Source organism: Ascidia mentula, chromosome 3, assembly GCF_947561715.1.
Source record: "Ascidia mentula chromosome 3, kaAscMent1.1, whole genome shotgun sequence".
Lineage (NCBI taxonomy): Eukaryota > Metazoa > Chordata > Ascidiacea > Phlebobranchia > Ascidiidae > Ascidia > Ascidia mentula.
The window spans coordinates 11076759-11099507 of NC_138568.1; the positions used below are offsets into that span (position 1 = coordinate 11076759).

At 36.7% G+C, this 22749-nt stretch overlaps 3 protein-coding genes across 4 annotated transcripts; 2 read left to right on the forward strand and 1 right to left on the reverse strand.

The window, feature by feature from the left end:
• Positions 1-308: 308 nt before the first annotated feature.
• On the reverse strand, positions 309-2435 carry LOC145894531 (carnosine N-methyltransferase-like). 2 transcript variants are annotated; one of them, XM_082983147.1, is made up of 7 exons: positions 2224-2435; positions 1897-2089; positions 1512-1699; positions 1259-1393; positions 923-1113; positions 565-782; positions 309-496 (listed from the first exon to the last, which is right to left on the reverse strand). In XM_082983147.1, the coding sequence occupies exons 1-7, from the start codon at positions 2316-2318 to the stop codon at positions 389-391; spliced, it is 1128 nt and encodes a 375-aa protein (XP_082839273.1). In that variant the 5' UTR covers positions 2319-2435; the 3' UTR covers positions 309-388. The 2 variants fall into 2 exon arrangements, with proteins under 2 accessions (XP_082839273.1, XP_082839272.1); XM_082983146.1 differs by having other exon boundaries at positions 1259-1407; positions 1535-1699; positions 2224-2434.
• A 6803-nt stretch (positions 2436-9238) lies between these two features.
• LOC145893785 (nudC domain-containing protein 3-like) lies at positions 9239-13156 on the forward strand. Its single transcript, XM_082982123.1, has 6 exons — positions 9239-9636; positions 9774-10024; positions 10136-10265; positions 11771-11923; positions 12504-12692; positions 12899-13156. Exons 1-6 carry the CDS (start codon positions 9433-9435, stop codon positions 13007-13009), a joined length of 1038 nt encoding a protein of 345 aa, XP_082838249.1. The 5' UTR covers positions 9239-9432; the 3' UTR covers positions 13010-13156.
• A 728-nt stretch (positions 13157-13884) lies between these two features.
• LOC145893784 (uncharacterized) lies at positions 13885-21913 on the forward strand. The gene is made up of 13 exons (XM_082982122.1): positions 13885-14011; positions 14369-14455; positions 14945-15052; positions 15181-15344; positions 15408-15925; positions 16102-16301; positions 16446-16611; positions 16819-17018; positions 17289-17390; positions 19934-20069; positions 20163-20352; positions 20499-20652; positions 21491-21913. The coding sequence occupies exons 1-13, from the start codon at positions 13907-13909 to the stop codon at positions 21689-21691; spliced, it is 2331 nt and encodes a 776-aa protein (XP_082838248.1). The 5' UTR covers positions 13885-13906; the 3' UTR covers positions 21692-21913.
• The last annotated feature ends 836 nt before the right edge of the window (positions 21914-22749 follow it).

Genomic DNA, 22749 nt, shown 5'->3' on the forward strand with positions numbered 1-22749 from the left:
TCAATTTTTGGGATTTAATTGAGAGATGCGGCCTTAAATAATTTTGATTCGTTCTTAAATGCATCCGCCATCTATATGTTGCCTTTTCTTGAGTGGTATCGCTTTTAAATATATCTACTCCCCTGATGAGTGCGCTCATGTGATAAGAATGACCAATCGCTCAACGATCATGCAATAACTTTGGCGTGCAGATGCAGAGTTACCATTTCAAAGTGATTTGAATAAATTCTTCGCCAGTTGTGTATGTTGGAAAGTTCCAAACTTCACATAAATAAAAGCCGGAAAATAACAAAAACAAGGAATTTGTTATGTAGCAAAAACGGTATTTTTATTGTGACACTTTTCAATACCCCGCCCAAATTAACTTAAACAAAAAACAACAAACGTATCACGTCGGAGGCTTCGGCTTATAGGCGACCAACAAAACACAATTATATTCGTACTGTAACATTGACCGACTGCTGTTGGTATAAGTTCCTTTCACCCAATCTTCTTTCTAAAAAAAGGGAAATTTTAATCTCTCGTTTTCTCAGCTCACGTAAGTTTTGATACAGTCAAGATTACCATAATTTTGAAACCAATTTGCTTTGCAACGGAAAGAACTTCCTCATAAGAAAGTTCAACAGACGGCTCATTGGCCATTCCAGAAAAATGATAAAGTAAAGGCCCAAGATTGACCCAAAGTCCTCCTGGTTTCAGTATGCTGTATATCCTTTCAAAATATTTGATAATGTTGTGCGCAGTATCAATGAAATAGCACGTGGCAACACAATCCCAAACACCTGCACAAAAAACACTCTTGAATTTTAGGAATGATTGTGAATTATTTGTCCACAAACTGTAAAAAATTTTCATAAACACTGAAATATCTCACTCAACAGACATTTATAGGTAAACAATAAAACAGTTAAGTTGTGTATACCCGGAGATGTGTATACTTCCAAAAAATCTCCTGCTGTCATTGAAAAGCAGTTGGAATAAGATAATGAACCAGGATGGACGTCAGGAAATTTTACTGGCTTTAATGAATCATCCCAAGATATATTGTTGCATGTTTTGTCTACCCATGGATAAATGGTGTATTGGTGATAATCCTCAGGTGAACCAGGTGTTCTGCAAATAAACCACTTTTTGTTGAAATACACCAATCTTTGTTTCTTTACTAAAAAAAAACTGAGACATCACTGCATTTAAAAAAAAATCAGTTTCCTCTGATTGGGTTTAATGGGTAACTAAAATATTTAAGTAGGGTTTTTACTGGTTTATGATGAAGCTTGAGGTAAAGAGCATATAAAAGCTGAACTCGTTTCCTTGTGTGACATAACCAAGGTTTGCCAACTCCCACGCAAGTCTTCCAAGTCCACATCCAGGAACCAAAACTGATACATCTCTGCTGTCTCCATGTTCCTATTTTGGCAATAAACAATGGCCACAACCAAGACTAAACTGTTTAGCATATTTACAGTAAATCTTTTATAATCTGCTGCCAACAATACACAAAAGTAGTAAACCTAGCAAGCAACATGTTACTTGCATTAATGTGAAATGGTTGTAACCGGCTTTTGATTTCATCAATAATAGGTTGATATGACATACGGCGCTCTTCTGCCCCATCTATTGACCAATCTCGTGCTATCTGCTTTAATGTTGACTTTACCTTGTCTGAATCGAAAGATGAATGAGAAACATGCTCCTGTATCTTAACAAAAAAGCTTGGACATAAGTGATGAATATCATTTCCATCAAACTCAAGGTAAAAATATATCATCAAATTGTCACTTTTTTAATGCTTTTTCATGCTTACATATTATCTTCATACATAACTAAAACTTTAATTTCTAGGCACATCTAAAGAATGTTTTGATTCGGCAATTGAATTAGTCTAGTCAAACATACTTGCATGTATTTCTTGTTTTCAAACATATCTCCACAAGACTTGGTAATTTCATTTATTATAGCAGCATTGCAGTCAATGCACATTCTAATGTCATCAAACACTTTTTCGTGATTTGGCAACATCGCTTTGTGAGAGTCAGATAGACTTTCAAAGTTGACCTCCCTTGCACTGAGAGCATGAAGGGCTGTTCTTCTGTAGAATGAATATATGTTACATAACCCTCAACAATACAAAAAATGGTTCAGAAAGTACAAATGTGACATTTATGCATACAGTGTTGCAAGACAAAGCAATAAAAATGACAAATTGTGGAATTATGTCTTTACCTATAAGCTTTAAAAGCATTTGTAACTCTCATAAAATGATATATTTCTTCTTTAGTGTCATCTTCCTTGGATGATTCTTGAATTATTGTTTCCATTACAGTTCCAACACTGTTTAGTCTTCGTAAGTTATGCCATGTACAGATAATTAATTAGCCTAATCATCAATTGGCACAAAAATAAATCAAATTATCCTAAAAGGCAATGTATCAAAACATTTTAAAGGCAGACGGTATATATTTGACAGTACCTTAAAAGACTTTTGAAAATCTAGGTTAGACCTTAAGTGCATAAAAAAAATTACACATATCCACGAAGCTGCCAGGGGTCTGGTGTTCAACTAATCATAATCATACTGTTCCAAGAATTGGGGAAACCCCAAAATACATGCCCGCATAGAGGCAGCTACAGTCACAAGAGGGATCCCAGTTACAAAGTTCATAGACTGAACTTTCCAACGATATGAAATTATGAAAAATTACATGTAAATTTATATTTATTTATCACCTGCTATTTTGCTGGGCTTCCTCAGGCAACAGCAACATAACATTACGTGGTAATATTCGAGTATGAATATGATATCAATACCTTCTTACAACTTTCGACATAAACGTTAACCTAGCAATTTCTCTGGACCAAACAATTGCGTACTGCCCTGCTTTTGAATAATATCAAATTTAATTTCATATCGAGGGGCTAGCCTGTCAAATAAAACGATACTTGCACACCCTTGCGCGCTCTAGGTCTTATTCAGCGGTACAGACTAGGGTTCCTTCCCGGGAATGTCTCGACGGGATATTCCCGGGATTTCTCGACAATATTCCGTTCCCGAATCCCGGGAATTTTGATTTCACTTCCCGGGAATATGGCAACAAAGCAAAATAGATTAAGAAGTGAATAAATTTCCCTTTTTTTGCTATTTTGGATCCTATGAATCCAAATGATGACCCTGTTTTGTGTTTCTCAATCAGTTTTATGGCGGAAACTTACACGATAAACGACGTTGGTACGCATTTGTAAGCACAACGTAAAAATTTTTTAGGGCGCAACCTAGCGGAACAAAAATTCTGTTTATTTTTTTTACGTTTTATAGCTTAACCTTGGCGAATGTGATATTACTTGACGGGAACTTGCTAAATTAAATGTTTGCGGGTGTAATAGACAAATTTTAGTCGTTTAAATAATGCAATAACGCACGAAAAAAATGACAATTTTTTTGTCGGGATCCCGGGAATCCCGGGAATTTTTTTTTTCATTTCCCGAATCCCGGGAAGTAAAAAATCCGGGAAATAGAGGAACCCTAGTACAGACACTTTCGGCTATAATAACCGTAACAAAATTTTTGCACATAAAATATTCCTAAAAACTCGTACCCCATTAAGGGCATAACATGCAGTTTCACTTATTGCCAATCATTTCAGCTTGCGTCAAAATCAACTTTAATTTAGCTGTGACAAAATAAGTCGAACATTCGCAAAAAACAATGATCGTAAACACCCCTGATACATTGAACCTTGTGTAATTGACAAGAAACTAGACCTTGTGTGTCCTTATGTGCACATTTTTCGCGACACAAAATATGGCGACCGAAACTAAGGTCACAGCCCACAATTTGCAGACCCTTGTCTGAATTAAACGAGAAAATTCTTCAAAATGTTTACAGTTTGGCATAAAACTCTGTGTTGCCAGAGAACACATGCTATTTTTTTAAGTTCTGTAGAAACCTGCTTCTCAGAAAGTTATAAATTGAGAAGTGGACAGTTTACTCAAATCACAATTTGAGGTAAAGATATAATAATTATGTAATGGTTAGAACGAACTGTCTACCTTGTTTACAAGCAATCAATCTCTTTTGCAACCTTTTATTTAACTTGTGGACGGTGAAGTTCTTTTCACAAGTACCAGTAGATAAAAAAGATCAACAGACGTAATTACATATTTTTAACCAATTAAACAAACTTCTTGCGCATTTTAAAATCACAAACATTTTGATGCCGAGTAGCCTACAGTGCGTTTTGAATACAGGATTTGATTTACGGAAGAACAAGAAACAATGGAATTGTCACGGAAAATAGCAATATGCCAAACACACAGAAATGTAATATTAACATCCAGCTGGTTTTAACATTTACGTTAATTAAGTTTCGTATTTTTTGTAAACATTTTTGCAAGCATATTGTGCGCATCAGTAACTATGTACACGTCATGAACATAGTAACGCTCGTATGATAGTCTGCACGCACAGTCAGAAATAACCATACGTAAACTATTACACCAGAGGAAAACTCAAAAGGCCGAATACAGATAACATAAATAACAGCAAATTGTAATGATTTACTGAACCACCAGAAGTAGTGGTCATCAGGCCCAAACCACTTGTACTACTTAAATCAGAAGATTGTGGCATTGAGGTGGTCATACTCATGGAACCGCCATTTGTTGATGAAAAGCCGCTTTGTGGAGACATCACACCTCCCGGGGTGCTTGGACTTGGATTGGTGCTGCCTTGGGTTACAACTCCAACCCCACTGTTTGTAATGGAACCCCCGGAAGTTTTCGCTGTTGCCATGACGACTACAGTGCTTGATGCAACCGCGCTGCTGGTTACGGCGGATGATGCGTTAGGAACGGACTGATTACCTGAAAGGCTGGTTGAGATGTTACCAGAGGGGTTTGTTGGTGGCTTTGTTGGTGGCTTTGCTGGGGTCCTACGTGTTGAAAAAAAGAAGCCTGGTATGACACCCCGGGGAGGTCCCAGCCCAGGAGGAAAAAGACCGCCGAAACCGAATTGTTGAGCCGGGTTTGGTGGAGCCGGCGGGTTCGTTGGAACCGCTGCGTCTGCTATGCCGGTTTGCTCAGCTATAGTAACGTTGTTGCAATTATCGGTTGCACAACAGTTTGCTCTGCATGACCTGTAGGTAAAAATTTAAATAAAGTCATATTTTTGCGCGAAAGGTGTTCTGTGATTGTCTACATATGTATTCTCTTATGTATTAGGTGCGGTATATTTGAAAATGCAATATAGTTAGTAGTTCTATAAATAACTTTTGTTTCAAAAAATCAAAAAGAAACGAAGAGCATCTCGATGAAGCTCTACGTAGGTAAAATTAATTTATTCAGTATTTTCAAGAAAAAGGCTGAGATTAATCCGAAGCGTGCCTGTTGCTCCTGGTATCCCTGGTTACCTTTTTTGAAGACCCGTGCGTCACCACTACTGAATTTTACTTTAATTCATCGGTTACATTTCCCATCGAACGCAGATTTTAACATCAAATTCCGGACCGGAAAAAACTGCATAGTTTGCGTAATAGTAGATAACTTACATCATACGAGTAAAGGGGTTCGAATTACTAAGCTCTTTCGTGTAGTTTTTGCAATCAATATTTAAGCACGAAGAGGCGTTGACGCACTTGCCGTAAACCCACTTGTCTTTCCCTGAAATAAAAAGGTGGATCTATTGATTAACAGTTGGAAAACAAATAATATTGTGAAACATTTTTATGGGAAAACTTTTATAAATAACAAAATGTACCAATCACAGACCCGCAACAAGTAAAATGCTTCGATATTCATTTATTTTACTTAGTGCCTTTGCAAAACGACAATACTAATAAAACTAACTAGGAAAAGTTATCTTGGTTGCTTTTAGTGGTAATCAAATCTGTGAATTGTTCGAAGTCTTACCCGATTGGCTGATGACCAGAGCATGCAAAGTCGACTCTACGCGAAGACATTGCATTGGTTCGGCTCCTCCTGATGGACATGGAGCTGACATGAATCTGTTGATTGGATTTATGTTTGGACCGTTGAGAGAATCGTTTTGAAAGCAATTTAAACTTTCAGCATCGCCCATCAACATCAAAATTGCCACAGTGGCAATAAAAATCTTCGACACAATTCCAGACATATTTAAACACGCCTGTTATGAGCAAAATAATTGAATTTAAATCCTATGCCACTTCGCTTTCTCATATTAACTGTATTTTTAAATTATTAAAGGATATTAACATCATAAGTTTTTCGTTGACAAAGAACTGCTTTCGAAGATGATTTGCATTTTATTCGCCTAAAGAAACATTTATTTTTTCTTTTCCCAATAATAAAACTAAATTTAATCAGCGCATGAGGTTAGTCAAGTCATTTCTAGCAAAATTTAGATCCATACGGTCTGACGACCTTTTCTATTCTGTCAAACAGTAGATAGGAACGTGGCAACAGGGGCCGCGCTTCCTTAAATAAAGTTTGCTCCACGTTAACACTAACGATTTTCTTGTTTTTATATTTTACGGGACCTGGAGTGACGCACACGTCGCAGAAATTACTGTTTGTTGACACGGATATTCGTGCTACACGAAGCCATATTTAAAAATTGTGTCGTCATGGCGGATATCACGCGGGGTTGGCCGGAAAATATTGCACTATGTTGTATGAATCTAATCTCAACAAAACTGCCATATACTTAACTCTAATTGGGTTTTATATAAAAAAAAGTTCTCATTGCTAGTATTTTTGTGGTTAAGAGTTTGACGATCCGCAATACTTTAATATTAATCATTCAAAACATTTACTTGTCGGCTGTTGTATTGACTGTGAATAAAATCTTTGTATCGTATTTAAAGTTTTTCGCTGACCACGAGTGAAACACAAGACTTTCAAAGGAGTCAAGCTTTTGTCGTAATGTTTATTATCGAGACACCAATGGTTTTACAGGTTCGATAAACCGTTGTAGTTCTGTTGATCTTTCTGATGCTAGTAACTCAAACGATGTCTGCTCAGACAAAATGTAAAATAGATCTTGCTGGAAAAAATCAGTACAAAATATGTTAAAACATCTTGCAATACTTAGCATGAATAAAATGTGTTTTTGGTGTATGACATATACGATACCGATACACAACACGACACGAAAACTACTTTTAGTAAATTTAGGTTGGATGATATCATCACTAGCTAATACAATCCCCCATACAGTCTATAAATACAAATATCCGTTTCCTGTTATGAAGTGTCTACATATACGATCCTACGTGAGGGCTTAATCCGAGAAAGCATGTTACGGTCAATTATTCAACACATGCTTGGTCTTTCTCCCACCCCATCCCCAAACATACTTCCGACCTGTTCGTGGTTTAATTGTTTAGGATTTTAGAAGAATTTAATTGTAGCAACGTGATTTTAATGACTAAATCTTTGTTTTTGACCGTTTAAGGTAGGACGTCTCAAACTTTTGCTCCGTCTCTGTGAAGAAACCGCTCATTGAATATATTAACAGTTTATCACTCAAACCAATTATAATTGAAGAACAATTTAAACCAAGAACTACATAAAAGGCTATCTTTTTTAAAGATATACTTTGGTGTTGACATATATTAATGATCAGAGCACCTGGGAGAAATAAATCTGCTGGTGCGAAACGCTTATGACGCTATCAGAATTATGCATTGCACGCACCCCGTCTTTTAATATAACATCCGTTTCTTATTGTTAAGCGTTTGCATTTACGACCTTACGCAACGTAAGGTCTTACGAAAGACCACTTTGCAGTAAAGCGTGTTCTGTATCGCAACTTGAGGTTCCGTGTAATCGATATTCAGCAGGGATGTTTATAAAATCCCTTTAAGTTACATAATCTACAAAACAGAAGCCTACAATTACTTTTTTTTTCTTTATGTTATCATTTTTTTAGAATTTCTACAAGACACATTAGATTTTAATTCCCTCATTCGTGTTTGAGTGTAGAAATCTTACTTTGTAAGAAAACGATTTGCAAAAGTATCAACGTGTGTGTATGGTGTGATGCGTTCTTTAAATCAACTAATCGAAGAACATTTTACAACAGACCACAAGCACTTATTAATGGCGCGATCGTATTCTTAAACGCATATAAAAGTTTAAAACCCGGGGAATTAACTAGAACCCTGCCTGTATGCCACAAAACGATTCTTGGTCTGCGTCACAATTGTGCGTCACTGTAGCGCGTGTTGCATCACAAACGACGTTTGTAGGGTCTTGAAACAATAACTTGTTTTGTCTCATAAATTTGCTGTGGATGCAATGTTGAATGCGTAGAGAAGTAATTTCGTAAAATTAAATTTGCGGACGAATCCGGTTAATCGCATAATGCCATTGCTTTGAAAGCAATCCCCGTTTCCAGCTTATTTTTGCAAATTTATCAACTTGTGGTAAAAGCCTTTAGATTTGTTAATGTTTAATACAGTCAAACGTTGTGCTATTTCAAAGCTTGTATACCAATGTCAAAATATTATACTCAATACAAGTGACACAAGGTTTACAACTGGTTTATTTGAAAACAAAATGGAATGTTTGTTTTATTTCAAATGCAGGATAACAAAGTTTGTTACATTGTCAAACTGAAATGTATACTGTATATTTTTAATCTCATCCTTAGGCCGCTGTAGTTCTCGCCGGTGACCACTATAGCCTACAAGCTGAAATCTTATTGTCGTAATATATTGTTTTATTATTGTTATTTAAAAGAGTTATATTTGCTTATAGGTTACCAGACACTTATATTGCGTGTGATCAATAGTCGGCTGCGCTAGGGATGGGGTATGGTGACTTCTTAGCTTTACAGAAACAGGAATTACTCTATGAGCACATAGCTGCTTTAGGTGATTTCTATGCCACGGTTTTCCAAAGGTAATTTCCCTTTTCGACTAATTGTTGGTTGGTGGATGGTTTGGTTCTGCTTTGTTGTGAGTAAACTGTAATAATTGTAAAGTCTGGTGTATTCTAGATGTGCCAAGGCGAACACAGTATATGTGCTGTTTCGCATTATCGGTAACGGTAAAACAGGTGTTGATTTCGTCGCTGGTTTATTTGGACGAATGTACAAAACGTAACAAAATTAACGTTTCAGTTGGAACGAAATGCCGATCACTTAACGTGATACAGGTATCATAGTATTCATGGGTGCAACAAAGTATAAGCTGATTCGTGAGTGTACATAACTAAAGCACAAACGTGTATTTGACACTTTGCAAAACAGCTTCAGTCTTGCGTTGTTTAGAATTACAAATATTCAATTGAAATAGACTACATTATTACATCATAGTATCGTATTTTCCCATTTACCAGCAGTATTTTCCCTGTTTATTGCTTCTTTAAACTGTGAGTGGTGTTTGTAATCCCCGCTATTCTTTTTAGTAGGTGTGTATTTCCTCATATGTATTTTGTCAACTGGTGATTAAAATGACATCAACGGCCACCCCAAAAATGCTTCAAGCTTATGACAATACCCTTTTGGGTATTCTTCAGCATGAAGCTGGGCTGGAACCATTCCTTGATGTGATTTTTGGGTTTTTAAGTCGCAAAACTGATTTCTATCAAATTATGACTGAACCCAAGCAAAAATATGGCTTTCCAGTTGGTGTTGCAGAAAAAATGATTGAAAAGGTACAAAAAAGGATTATTGAGCATCTTTATTTATTTATTTTGTGTCATAGACCACATGAATCACATTTAATTTCTTTCCTTGTTGTTATCTGATACCAAGTATTGTCTCTAACTTTTGTATGTACATTTATAACTAGCATTTCAGAAAGTACCAAGACATCGTTATTGAGGCACAGTCAAAAGCCCTCGAAAAGCAGAAGAAAAATGAAACCAGCATGCCAAAAGAACCCAAGGCAAAGGAGGATTCAAGTAAAAAAGAGGGAAACAATGATTTGATTGAATCTGATCAAACAAAGACTGCAATTGAAAATGCCCAAGAAAGCAAGAAAGATATATTGTCTTCAGAAGAAATCACTTCCCTGGCAAAAAATCAAGATGGCTCCCTGAAGTATATTTTGGAAATCTTGTTTAAATTTTTTTTTTGTGTTTAACTTTATCCAAGCTAGTCCCCTAAAGAGCATTTGAATTTAATTTTGTTGAAACAGCTTTCCTTTTACAGCCAATCTGCCTTCCAAGATAACCCCGACAGCTACAATGGTGCAGTGATGGACAAATACAGTTGGTCCCAAAACTATGATGATGTGGATGTAAAAATACCAGTGGCAAAGTCAGTTGCAAAAGGGAAGCAGGTCAAAAATATGTTTTGATTTGTAAACACGTTTAAAATATATCCTCTATTTAATATTGGTCTGAAGGCCGCATCTCTGTATTTCTATGGAAAAGACTTTCCCGGTTGGGAATTGCCCTTCTCGAACTCCTGCGTAACAGAGTAAAATTGTGTGTAACAATGCAATGGGTCATGCATGGGCGCCAGTGTTTTGGTTGAATGAGCGCAGATGAACAGGCTGTTGCCAGGGCGATTTTCAGCGTGTTTGGGGCAGTTTTAGTTTGTTTTTCAGGGCTATTAGTCAGGCAGTAAATTGGTAGAGGGTGCTGTTGTACATGTAGCTGAAAAACTACCCAAATATTGAGGTTGATTTTGTGAAAAAATGAATCACAGAATGTATGTTCAATTTGTGATTTTCTGTTAGTGCGGACCCTTGGCAAGGAATTGTGGCCAAATTTATAATCAAAATAACTACTTAAACTGCTCCCCCGGGGGCATTTTGACCCTCTGTTGGCCATTATTTTGGTCAAAAAAGCAGAAAAAAGTGTAGGTTTGTTTTGTGAAAAAATGAATCACAGAAAGTTACCTCCATTTGCGATTAAGTGAAGCCACCAACCCTCCTCTACACAATTCATGAAGAATTAGATGTCTTGTAATTGTCTTGGGGCCCCACCGGGGCTGTTTGTACACCCCCTAGGACTGACAATTTAGCAGTTAGCCTTTGCAAAACCCCCCAATGTGCTGTCTTAATGCAGCTGCAATCAATTTTTTTTCTGTTCAGCAATAGAAGTCCCCCTTCATGAGTCATCAGACCCGGCAATTGTTTTTGGCAAACAAGAGAAACTGTAACCAGGTGCACAATAACAAATGACTTCTAAAACTCAATTTTTGGGATTTAATTGAGAGATGCGGCCTGTATAGATCAGTGTTTCACAAACTTTTTCCAATCACGTACCGCTTATTTGTTTTTTGAAGCACTGTGTATTACTATACCATAACTGTTATGACATAACACCAATGAACAACAATTTAGCCAATATCACCAGTTGCTTGGATTTCTTTATTGTGCATTTGTGACGCAGTAGTATCAACGTGAAATTGTTGCACAGTTGAATACACGATGTCAGAATTACTTCAACAGTGCAACAATTTTACGTTGATACTATTGCGTCACAAATACACAATAAAGAAAACCGACATCATGTATTTGCAGCGGTTTTGGCTTCTGCAAAGTGCGGCAAATTGTATAGAGTAGAATAAATCGCGTACCACTTGAAAAGCTCTCGCGTACCACTTGTGGTACGCGTACCACAGTTTAAGAACCACTGGTATAGATGATAGTTATCTTAAACAGATAGTACTTGAAATGTGTCTTAATAGTGAAAATTGATTGAGTTGTAAGTTCAATTTTCTGCATAAAACAGTAAGATTTATTTAAAGCACCCAGTACTTTACATGGTTCATGTAAATAATATAGAAGCACAACCAAAGATATTTTATTGAAAAGGTTTGTGGGGTGTTTTAAAGGTAAAAATTGAAATTCAACGAAAGCATTTGAAAGTAGAAGTGAAAGTGAACCCAACTGACAGTAAAATGGAGACGATTATCAATAATGAGTTGCAACATGAAGTTAACAAAGAAGAAAGCATGTGGTCACTGGAAGGTGGAAAAAGTGTTGTGGTGAGAATATTTTTGTTCACTGGAAGTTAATTGTATATAAGCTAAGAAAAAGCAAACTTTTTAGCAAAAATTAAACAATGGTTTTTATTGTACTTAACAACTGTTTATAATCCATTTGTTTGATGTTTTTCCTGGATATATATTTCACCTGATTGCTGGCATCAACGTTATCGCTAAAATCACAAACAATGCAGTTTAAAAACCAACATAAACAAAGGAATGTAAATGTAAAATAACTCACAAACTGACAATCAGATGTACAGATTGAATGAGACTGTCGATTTCCAATGTAAATTAAGAGACACTCGATAAAAGCTGGTGTTATATTCAACAGTTATTGTTAAAAATGAAACACCCCAAGATTTCATCTTAATTTGACAATTAATTTAAACGTTTGTAGTATCATATGGTGTTTGTTACATGAACAAGTTTGCATATTACGACAGCAGTGAATCTCTCTATTTACCTGACACAATCATTACACTGGAATGAACGCTTAATGTAAAATAAACAATGTAGTCCTGAAAGGAAAGGAAAAGTGCACCGGAATACAGGGATAGTAATTGTCATAATGTTACAGATCACACTCACTAAAGATAAGAACATTTGGTGGACAAAATTACTGGAGAACGACCAAGAAATTGATATTCAAAAAATTTGTCCTGAGAGATCGATGGCTGACATGGACGAGGAAGAAAAAGCAGTTATCAATAAATTACAATTTGATGAAAAACAAAAACGTCTTGGATTGCCTCAAAGCCATGAATTAGTATGCGGGGTTTTCAATTTAACTCTTTTAAATGTATTTACATCAGTGTTGTATCAAATTACTACTATTTGTAACTGATGCTTCCAGGCATATTATCAATACAAAAAGGCTATTCTGGCAATAATAGTTATAAATACCAACGTTTTGCAAAACGCTTTGTGCTGTTACTGGTATCCAAACGTTAAATTAAACTGATTTTGTTTCAGAAAGTGCATGAAATGATAAAAAAGGGATGGGATGCCGAGGGATCGCCTTTCAAAGGGCAGGAGTTTGATCCCAAAATGTTTAATATTTCTCCAGGATCTGTTGGACAGTAGCCATTTTGTTTCAAATTCTTTCCAGTATGAATACCGATACTGAACTTCTGCTCGCCAAAGCAATAAATTTTTCTTTTATATTTTAATGCTGGTGGATTTTGCATGATGTTACAATTAACTGCAGTAATGAAATATTGACGTTGCCAAGTTTGCATGAGAGAATTATAATAATTAAACGTCCTGTTAAGAATTTCAATTCAGATCCTGAGCTTAAATATACTCTTCCTAATAGCCGCAGCTATTCAGGGCAGATCTTTTATAAAAACTTAATAAAGACATGTAGGAAACTGAAAAAGGGGCTATTCATAACGGCAGTTTTGTTGTCTGGTGAGAGAACACGTCGCAAATGCCCTCTGGCACAAATTGAATTCTCTGGTAATTGCAGTCTGACTGGTTGAAATGACAACGTACAATTTTTAGATTTCATACATAAATTTTAGTTCAGTTAAATGTAGCGAGACAATAACGTATTATGAATTAACAAAAGGTTAATGAGTTAAGCATGAAAGCAAATGATACCCGGTATTTCGGAACTGATGAGAAGTTCGAAGTGGAGCCTTTGTGCGTAGCATTCAGCACTGAGTCATAATCTGATTCCGGAAAGCAGCTGATTAGATTTGTCAACACAATGTGTTAGTTGTGACATTTCAAAAAAATTAAAAACGTTTCATACGCGTTAAGAGTAGAATACGCAAATTGTCTTTATGGCCAGGTTTACACAGAACAGAATAATTACTAATATTTTGAGCATTAAAAGAAAATTCTTCCTGAGCCTAAATACCCCTTGTAGGCATTTCAGTATGTTAAAGACCAATATGTATGTGAAGTGAAATACCAACTGTAACTAAAATAGGAAAATTAAGGACAGCCTATTTGAACTTGGAGATTTGGCAAATTATGTGGAAATATCTTGGAATTCTTTTGATTACATGGGTGTGTGCAGCCGAAACCTCACAAAGCTATGTTTACAATGTAAAAAACAAGTGGGGTGCAGGATTTCAGGTACTATTTTCTGTCATACATTTCACGTTGACGCATATAGTCAATAAACCTTCAAAATATTAACTTGCACAAGTATTGATTTAACCCAAGCAGTAGGCTACACATGAGGTGTAAAAAACACACATTTAAAAATCTCAATCTTTAGCTGTTTTTTCTTCTGCAATCTAGACTTTTGTATTTTTTACTGGACAACACTTTAGGAACTGTAGTTTGCCCAACATAAATAATGAATATAAACCTATTTTTCCCCATTTCTATTTGCACCCAATCACGTTGACTTATCGGGTTAGAATAACGTGTTGCCAATGAATTAAATGGATGTTGATCATTTTTTTAACATTTAATTTTCTGTGACAGGGTTCCTTCAAATTTACGGCCCGAAGGAAAATGTTTGCTTGGACTGTCAAGTTCCATTATCTCCAATCAATGTTATCCAGGTTTGAGGTAAACGTCCATTGAGTTTCACATTAATTAACACATTAAACGTTATCGTCACAAAACGTGGTCTGCTCGAATTGAAAAAAATTCCATCCGATTGGTTTCAGATGTTAAAACGTAACAAAACGTGGCTATTTAGGAGTTTCGGAATATTTTGCTCATCCAAGTCATGTTCCTTTAATTACTTTTTGCCAAGCCAAATATCTTAAACATCGTACAAAAGAAATAATGCTATATTCCATAAATATGACTTATCAGTGTTTGGCGTATAATAACACATTTTAGGTTGGAAAACTGCGGGGCCTTTTTTTACGAGCCCACAGGACCGGATTTGTTAAAATTGTGGCCAAACGTGCCTAAGGGCTCTGTGTATTGGATCCTTATAATAAGGTTGGACGCACCTGATCCAAGCAATTAGCATATTTCAATAAATAAACTTTTAGACGAAGTTTTTTAACATATATTACAAGAAAATACCTGTGTATTGATTTGTAGTGCTGGGGCGGTGTTCTAGCAAGCAGCACAGTCGTTAACGGCGGGAAAGAGTTTGTTGTCAAGCATCCTGACTTCAAGCCCGACCTAAACCGTGGAGAATCACACGAGGTATGGAAAATATAGGTATTAATAAAATCTACAGAACGCGGACCACATACGACACACGCCTGCTTCCTACTTATGGACTGTACGTACTGTACTAAATTTGTGTTTGTTACCGCCTTTTTTCGTTACAGATTGGTTTTATTGGCTACTATGAGAATCAAACAGCCGACGCCAGCCCGCCTCCAGTGGTGATCAAATTGCAGGGATTGATCGTTTACAAAAGTTCCGATCTCAATCGTCCAACATTCAGGCCTAATCACGTGACCACAACTGATATATTTTTTTTGATAAACAGGTAATGAATCCCCTTTAATTTCATCTTCATTTCAGTTAAACCAACTTGAGTCTATTTTTGCAGTTTAACCGCTCGCCCGACAACGAACAGTATAAGCGACAGTTTTGACCCTTTTGATTTCGAAAGAAACAACAACGATAATGACAACAACATCAACGAAAACAACAACAACAACAACAACAACAACAACAACAACAACAACAACAACAACAACAACAACATCAACGAAATCAACGAAATCAACAACAACAACAACATCAACGAAAACAACAACAAAAACAATAATTCCATTCCACACAACACAGTTAGCTCTGTGGAAGGAAGTGGGGATGCACCAGAACACGTTGGGTCAAGCACCACTTTATCGACTTCGTTGGAAACGACAGAAACACCGCGCATTTCTAGAAAAACAATCAAAGTGTATAACATTTCCACAAAATATGACTATGCAGATGTCCTGCACAAGTCTATTTTGTTTTACGAGGCCCAGAGGTCTGGTAGGCTTCCCAAGGATAACAGAGTGGCGTGGAGATCAGATTCAGCTCTCCGAGATCGCGGTGATTTAAACGAGGATCTTACTGGTATTATTCTGTTTATATTCAAGTATCCCTACATGAATTTTTAAATTAAATGTTAGTGCAACAATTAAAGATCGATCACAATCTAAACACTTTTATTAGGAGCGATAAGTTATCTCAGCAGTTGAAGTGCAACGTATCTATTTTGTTGTTTGGGTAAATATGCACCATTTGTACAGGAGGCTACTACGACGCGGGTGATCATGTTAAGTTTGGTTTTCCAATGGCGTCGAGTCTAACCTTGCTTGCTTGGGGTGTAATTGAATACTGGGATGCATATGAGCAAACTGACGAACTCCGTTTCGCTCTTGACTCATTACGATGGGGAGCTGATTACATCATGAAAGCACACGTTTCCCCGTTTGTGTTATATGGCCAAGTAAGTTGAAATGTTTTAGGAAGAATATATCATGGGTAATACGCAAATTGTCTTTAAGTAGTTAATTGTTGTTTATTGTAGTTAGTTTTCTTATAAGTTGAATGTAGACGATTGTAGTTTAAAAATAATTGTCCAATCCTATAGGTGGGAAATGGAGAACAAGATCACTCAAAGTGGGAGAAGCCGGAGAAAATGCAAGAATGGAGACCTGCGTATAAAATAACCAAACGGAAACCTGGATCCGACCTAGCTGCTGAATCTGCTGCTGCTTTAGCCGCTGTGTCACTCGCTATGCGCCAAGCCAACGGAGGTAGGAGAAGAACGTAATACACACTACTTCCGCCGCACTAAATTTTCGAATTATTTGTCGTCATTCTTTGATAAATTTCTTGCTGCTTATCAATACCATCTTTCTACTTTGTACCAAATACCTTTGCTCGCAATACGTAAAGACAACAAACCTTAACCCTGGAGGTGCTGTGTTTCCTTCTAAAGCAACAAATTATTTTGGTTTTAGGCAAATTTAATTCCTACGTCGGAAAATTGTTGAAGCACGCAAACAACTTACTCTTGTTTGCCAACTCATTCAGTCGCCTTTACCATCTTTCCATTCCCGATGCTGCGAAATATTACAAGTCGACCAGTTACAAGGACGAAATCGTCTGGGCAACAGCGTGGATGTACCGAGCCACAGGAAACAAAGAGTTTCTTAAAGCGGCAAGTAAAATCTTGTAAACTTTTAAATAAATGTTTGCCATAGGCCTTTAGGTCGGTTTTACGTTAATTAGCAAGGAATAATTTTAGTTCAGAAATTATTTGCCAATTCTGTAAGTTATTTGCAATAATAAACTAGCATTGTAGCTTTTTTAAATCTACCTTTAAAACGTTTAACAAAAATTACTGTGCGACCTCTGTGAAATAATTCCTATTTCTGTCTTGATGTCAATTGCAACCGTATATTGAAATAAACATCATGTGATCTTTTAGGCCCAAGGGAAATACATGAACTGGGCACTATTTTCAATGCCACGAAATCTGCGATTTTCTTGGGATGAAAAGCGTCCTGGTTTACAGATGCTTCTGACCCAGGTAAACTACACTAGAAAAGTGAAACGTGTTGTTTCAACACGGCAATTCTGTAGCCGTATACAACACTGTACACGTGTTGCATAACAGCCGTGTTGTTTCTCCCTGTGAATGTTCTGACACACCTAACGTGTTGTTTTGCCGTGAAAATCTGCGATCCTGCCTAAACAACACGCGTGTAATGTGTCGTATACGGCTACAAGCCCATTACACGGGAAATGCGTGTTGTTTCAAACCACACAGTTATATATGCACCAAGTTGTATTACAATAGTAAAGGCAATTGAAAAGGACTGGAACGAGATGCAGAAAAACAAATACAAATGTGAAAATTTGTATATGGCACTAACTATAACCAAATTTGAAACCATCAAGTAGCATAAGTAGTTGAAATACATATCATGCACATTTTTGTGTTGAACATGCAAAATGTCAAAGTCAACAGTTGTTTTAGAAATTTGTCTAAGGCATTAACTTGAACTATGTTAACTTTTTATGGCTGCAAAGTACAAAATCAAACTATAATGAACAGCCAACCAAGCAAATATGTTTGGTAGCTTTACTTTATATAGAGATATCCACAGCAATGGACATCAGTCCAATGAACCCAACATTATTTGTATTGATTACAATACAAGCATGGGCTAGCATCTTGGGCTGTTCATTCTGAAAATAAAATAAATAGGCATAAGATAAAATGTATGAAAATAGCATTGACATTAACACAATTAGTTATTTTTAAAACCATGTCAAAATTGAGACAACAATACAACTTTGCCTTGAAAAGTCAATGTATGAATATGAATTATCACCAACATGTTTTCAGCCTTCGAATATGCGAATTAATGGAAAACAAGAATGCCATATAGTAATTTGCTTCCACAAAATGAGCATTTTCAGTAACTTGTTTTTGTAAGCGGCTTCATACATACTACTTACAAAACTAACTTATAGTTTGTGTCTTTGTGAATAAAAAAAATATTTACCTTCCTCAGAACAAAAATGGCAGTAGAATGCTTGCTGATATTACTTTTTCCTTTGTATCCTCATGATGTCCACCCCAACATCAATTAACCTAAAAGGAATTGTTGTTGAAAAGTTTTATTTGCCGAAGGGCAAAGGCGAAATACAGAACACAAAAATGCTATATTTGTTACTTTGATAAGAAATGACAATACTTACTGAACATTACTTTTCATGTGTCAACATATTCTTCTGGTATCAGGCCCAAACCAGCAAGTAAGACAATCTACAAAACATTCAACAACAAAAATAACATCTGCACAACATTTATTGTTATGTATGTTTTAAAGTGCCTGGTGTTTGGTTTATTGTACATGCAATTGTTAATGAAGTGAATAAAAGCACATGCTTAAAAAGGACACATGTTGATAAAGTGCTTGAAACTAACCTCAGGGTGATCCATCTAATCCACAATTTGTGTTGCAACAAGTTGATCAACAGTATACAAGGACCTAGTTTATACAAGATAACCTAAAAGAATTTTGCAAACCAAACAGCTCATATTAAAAATGGCAAAATACACATTTTAACATAGCTAAAAACGAAGTGGCACGACTTACCCTTGTAGTTGAAACAACATAGTTAACATACAAGCCAACCTGGCAAGCTGCTTTGAAACATTTCGCCACAAATTCCCGCCGAAATATTTTCAAGGCAAGGGGTAAATAAAACCTTGTCTACACAGTCCCAAAAATTCTCAGCTTCCAAGTTTATAACAATCTGACATTACAAGATGTTATTGTATTAATACAGTTTATTTACGTTTAAAAATAATGGACAAATAAGTAGGTAGTAATTAATTTATACTTACATTGGGTGGATCCCCATGCTTCGGATTGTGCGTTTTCGAAACGTGGGCGAGAGAACCTAAATTTTACTCGCAATGCCCTTAAACGATAGGAGTATAGTTTGATAATATCTAACTCAAAACGCTCTTAATTATGCACTAGCAATTGCGCATACAACTGTGCTTAGCAGTAAAATCAGCATTAATGCATTTTACTGATTGCTTGCTTTATGACGTAATTTAAAATACATTATGACAGAGGAATACATGTTGGGCATTTCCCATCGCCAATACTTACTTCAATAGAAATATTGATATGCAATACAAAACACTTCTTTAGTAATTTATCTTGTCACCAGCCTTCGAATTTTGACCGTAAATATCCTATGCAAACATAGATGTCTGATGACAACACGGAAAGCGTGTTGCTAACATTAGTGCATATAACACGTTGATGTGTTATTATGCAAATTTGCAACACGTTTGCCAGAAACTGCCGTGTTGTTTCCAAAGAACACACGTGTTGTTTGCAGATTTTAACGCTAAAACACACACCGCCGTGTTTGAAATACACATCAAGCGTGTTGTTTTCACTCGGTGCTTATAAAACAACACGTTTGGCAACACAGAAGTGTGTCATTTCAACACGTAGCAGTGTCAAAACAACACGTCTAATTTTCTAGTGTAATGTTAAAAAATCAATTTTGACTTTTGTACCAAACTATATGCGGGTTTAGATTGACCCGTCAAGGAAAACAAGATACGAGACTGACGTGAAGGCTTACTGCTCAGCAGTAAGGTCACCAACACGGGCCAACTACACAAGGAAGGGATTACTTTATCTCAGCGACTGGAGTCCGCTACGATATGCAGGTAGATTATTTCACTTTGGCACGAAATGTTCACATGTGAAGCGCAAATTGAAACAACCTCGAATAGAAATAAACAACGGTTTCACGTTTTCAGCAAACGCAGCGTTTGTCTGTCTTATGGCGGCGGACGCCGGTTTCGACTCAGAGATTAACAGAGCGTGGGCAACAAAACAAATTCATTACATTCTTGGTGATACTGGAAGGAGCTACGTCATAGGTTTTGGAAAAAACTTTCCGCAGCGACCTCATCACAGGGGAAGTTCTTGCCCTGACTTACCTCAAAGGTAATTTTTACCACTTCTTGTATGTTTGAGCACGAGCCTGTTTGACAACCAAAACAAAACAACCAAAGAAAACTAACCAAACCAAAATTGTTGAATCGTGTGGGCAATAATTCTTGACTTAATTAATCTTTATCTTAACTTTGTAGTTGTGGGTTCGGCTACTCGCGAAGCAAAAAACCGAACCCAAATATTTTGCAAGGAGCATTGGTGGGAGGGCCAGATTATTTTGATCGCTACACAGACGACCGGATGAACTACAAGCAAAATGAAGTGGCGCTTGACTACAACGCTGGATTTCAGGTTTGAAAATGCGTTGTCACCCTTAAATTTTGAGTAATAAATTCTTAAAATGCAATACTTGTAAAAAAATTGAACAAAAGACTGATTTTTTATGCACGCGCACTAGAGCTGTGCTTCTCAACCTATCTGCTATTTGTTATTTGCAGGGGTACATTTTACTCTGTTATTTACTGTGTTAGCTTTCCTTATATTTACTGAGGCAATTTTTATCACACCTTTTACAGGTACTTTTTGGCATTAACCTCTTTTTGACATAAAACAATTTTATTCTATTTTCGTACTTTCCATAAATTACAACCGCTGGGTGCCCCATAGTCTTTATGTTTGTGTCGAGTCGTAGTCCAAAAAAGTCCAAATAAGACGGGTGATTGGCAGCATAGGTCAAGCGCCCGACCCATAAACCAAGAAGAAAACCTGACCGGGATTCGTGCCTAGGATACCCTGGGTTCAAATCCCGGTGTGGTCAAAAAAAGTCCAAATCCCGTTGTGGTAAAAAAAGCGGACCCACCACAAACCAAGAAGATAAACTGATCGGGATTAGTGGCCAAACATTAGAGTTCGTTTCCCGGTGTAGTCCAAAAAAAGTCATTCATCGATGAAGGGACTGACCAATATACCCAGTAGAAATCTAATCCTGTAGGTCTGGGTTCGAATCTCAAAACGATAAAAATGGTTCGAGACTACGTAGATCTTGCACTTCATTTTCGCAAAATTAACATATGGTTTGACAATCGTAAAACACACATGAAGAGAGAAACTTCTTTAAAGTTTAAATAATCTTTAAAGAAATACTACATCCTTACTTCTGCATACTGTAACGTTTTTCTTTGCATCGTAGGGTGCAACAGCAGCCTTATTGTACCAAAAATTGTTTCGTTCGCCGCGGATTGCAAAATCGCATGAACCATGGTTTGCCAACACACAAACCGAGGCAAATGACGTCAAAGGAACAGGGGAATCCCCTAAACACTATCCCCAGTCTGTTGTCATTTTTTTTTCTATAGCAACGGCTGCATGGGCGAGATATTTATATGAATAAAATATATAGAGTTTGTGTGCGTATACGCTGCTGTGTGTCTTGCGTTCTTCAAACTTATGTGATGTGTAATGAGATTTTGTATTCTCCTTTGAAGTACACGTCCTTTCCGCCTCTTGCCTTTACCTCGATGAAATGGTCAAGCAAACGTTTTTTTGCATTTAACTTTCACTTTTCTTTCACACTTTTTTTTAGTTGATTTTACCACCAACGTATTATTTGTTTTCCGTTTAGAGATATGGTTATGTCTCTCATTCACTTGATCGAACATGTGGTTTGGTAAATTAAAAATGTCATTCATGAAATTATCGAACACAAATTAATTAAGTTGTGACCAACTAGTGCTGTATTGGCCGTTGGACAAATGGCTTTATGGCTTACAGTTTGATGGAATATCAAATAGTGAAACGCTCGGTACAAAATTATTACTCCCGCATGCATTACGTACGTAGGCGACTTTGGTGTTACATAGCAGATCAGGTTAAACAGGAATCGTGTATGAATCATCGTAGTATAATGAGAAAGATACTAACCGGCATGGCGGCACAAGTTGTGGTCATATTGCCCGGGGGCAACTGTGGGCAGCCTGACACATACAGGGGCGCCTGGCAATACCGGCTTCGTAACGAATCGTGTGATTCACAATTAATAGCCCGACAAAAACCACATTGATTCAATTTACTCCACCCAAAAAGTAGTGAAAGTATCCAGAAACTATACTGCGCCTGCACACAGACGCTGTTGTTCGTCTGAAACAGACTTTGCAGTTGTAAGTGAAATAAGATTGGGTTCATAACTTTTAGACTAAGTTTTTCAAGTTACGTTTTGACAAAGACATGTGTGAGCTATGAATTTAACCAACAATGACCAGTCGAGTTTTGCGTGATATAGACAGGCTATTAAGTGAAAACAGATTCCTTTTTAGACTTTGCCATCGAGCACGGCAAATACAGGATTGTTTGTTATTCTGCAACAGCACATTGCATCTCAAGTGTGATGAAATAGCTGAAAACACAAGTTTTTCTTGCATTCACAGAACATGTAGAATTCGCAAAAACAGG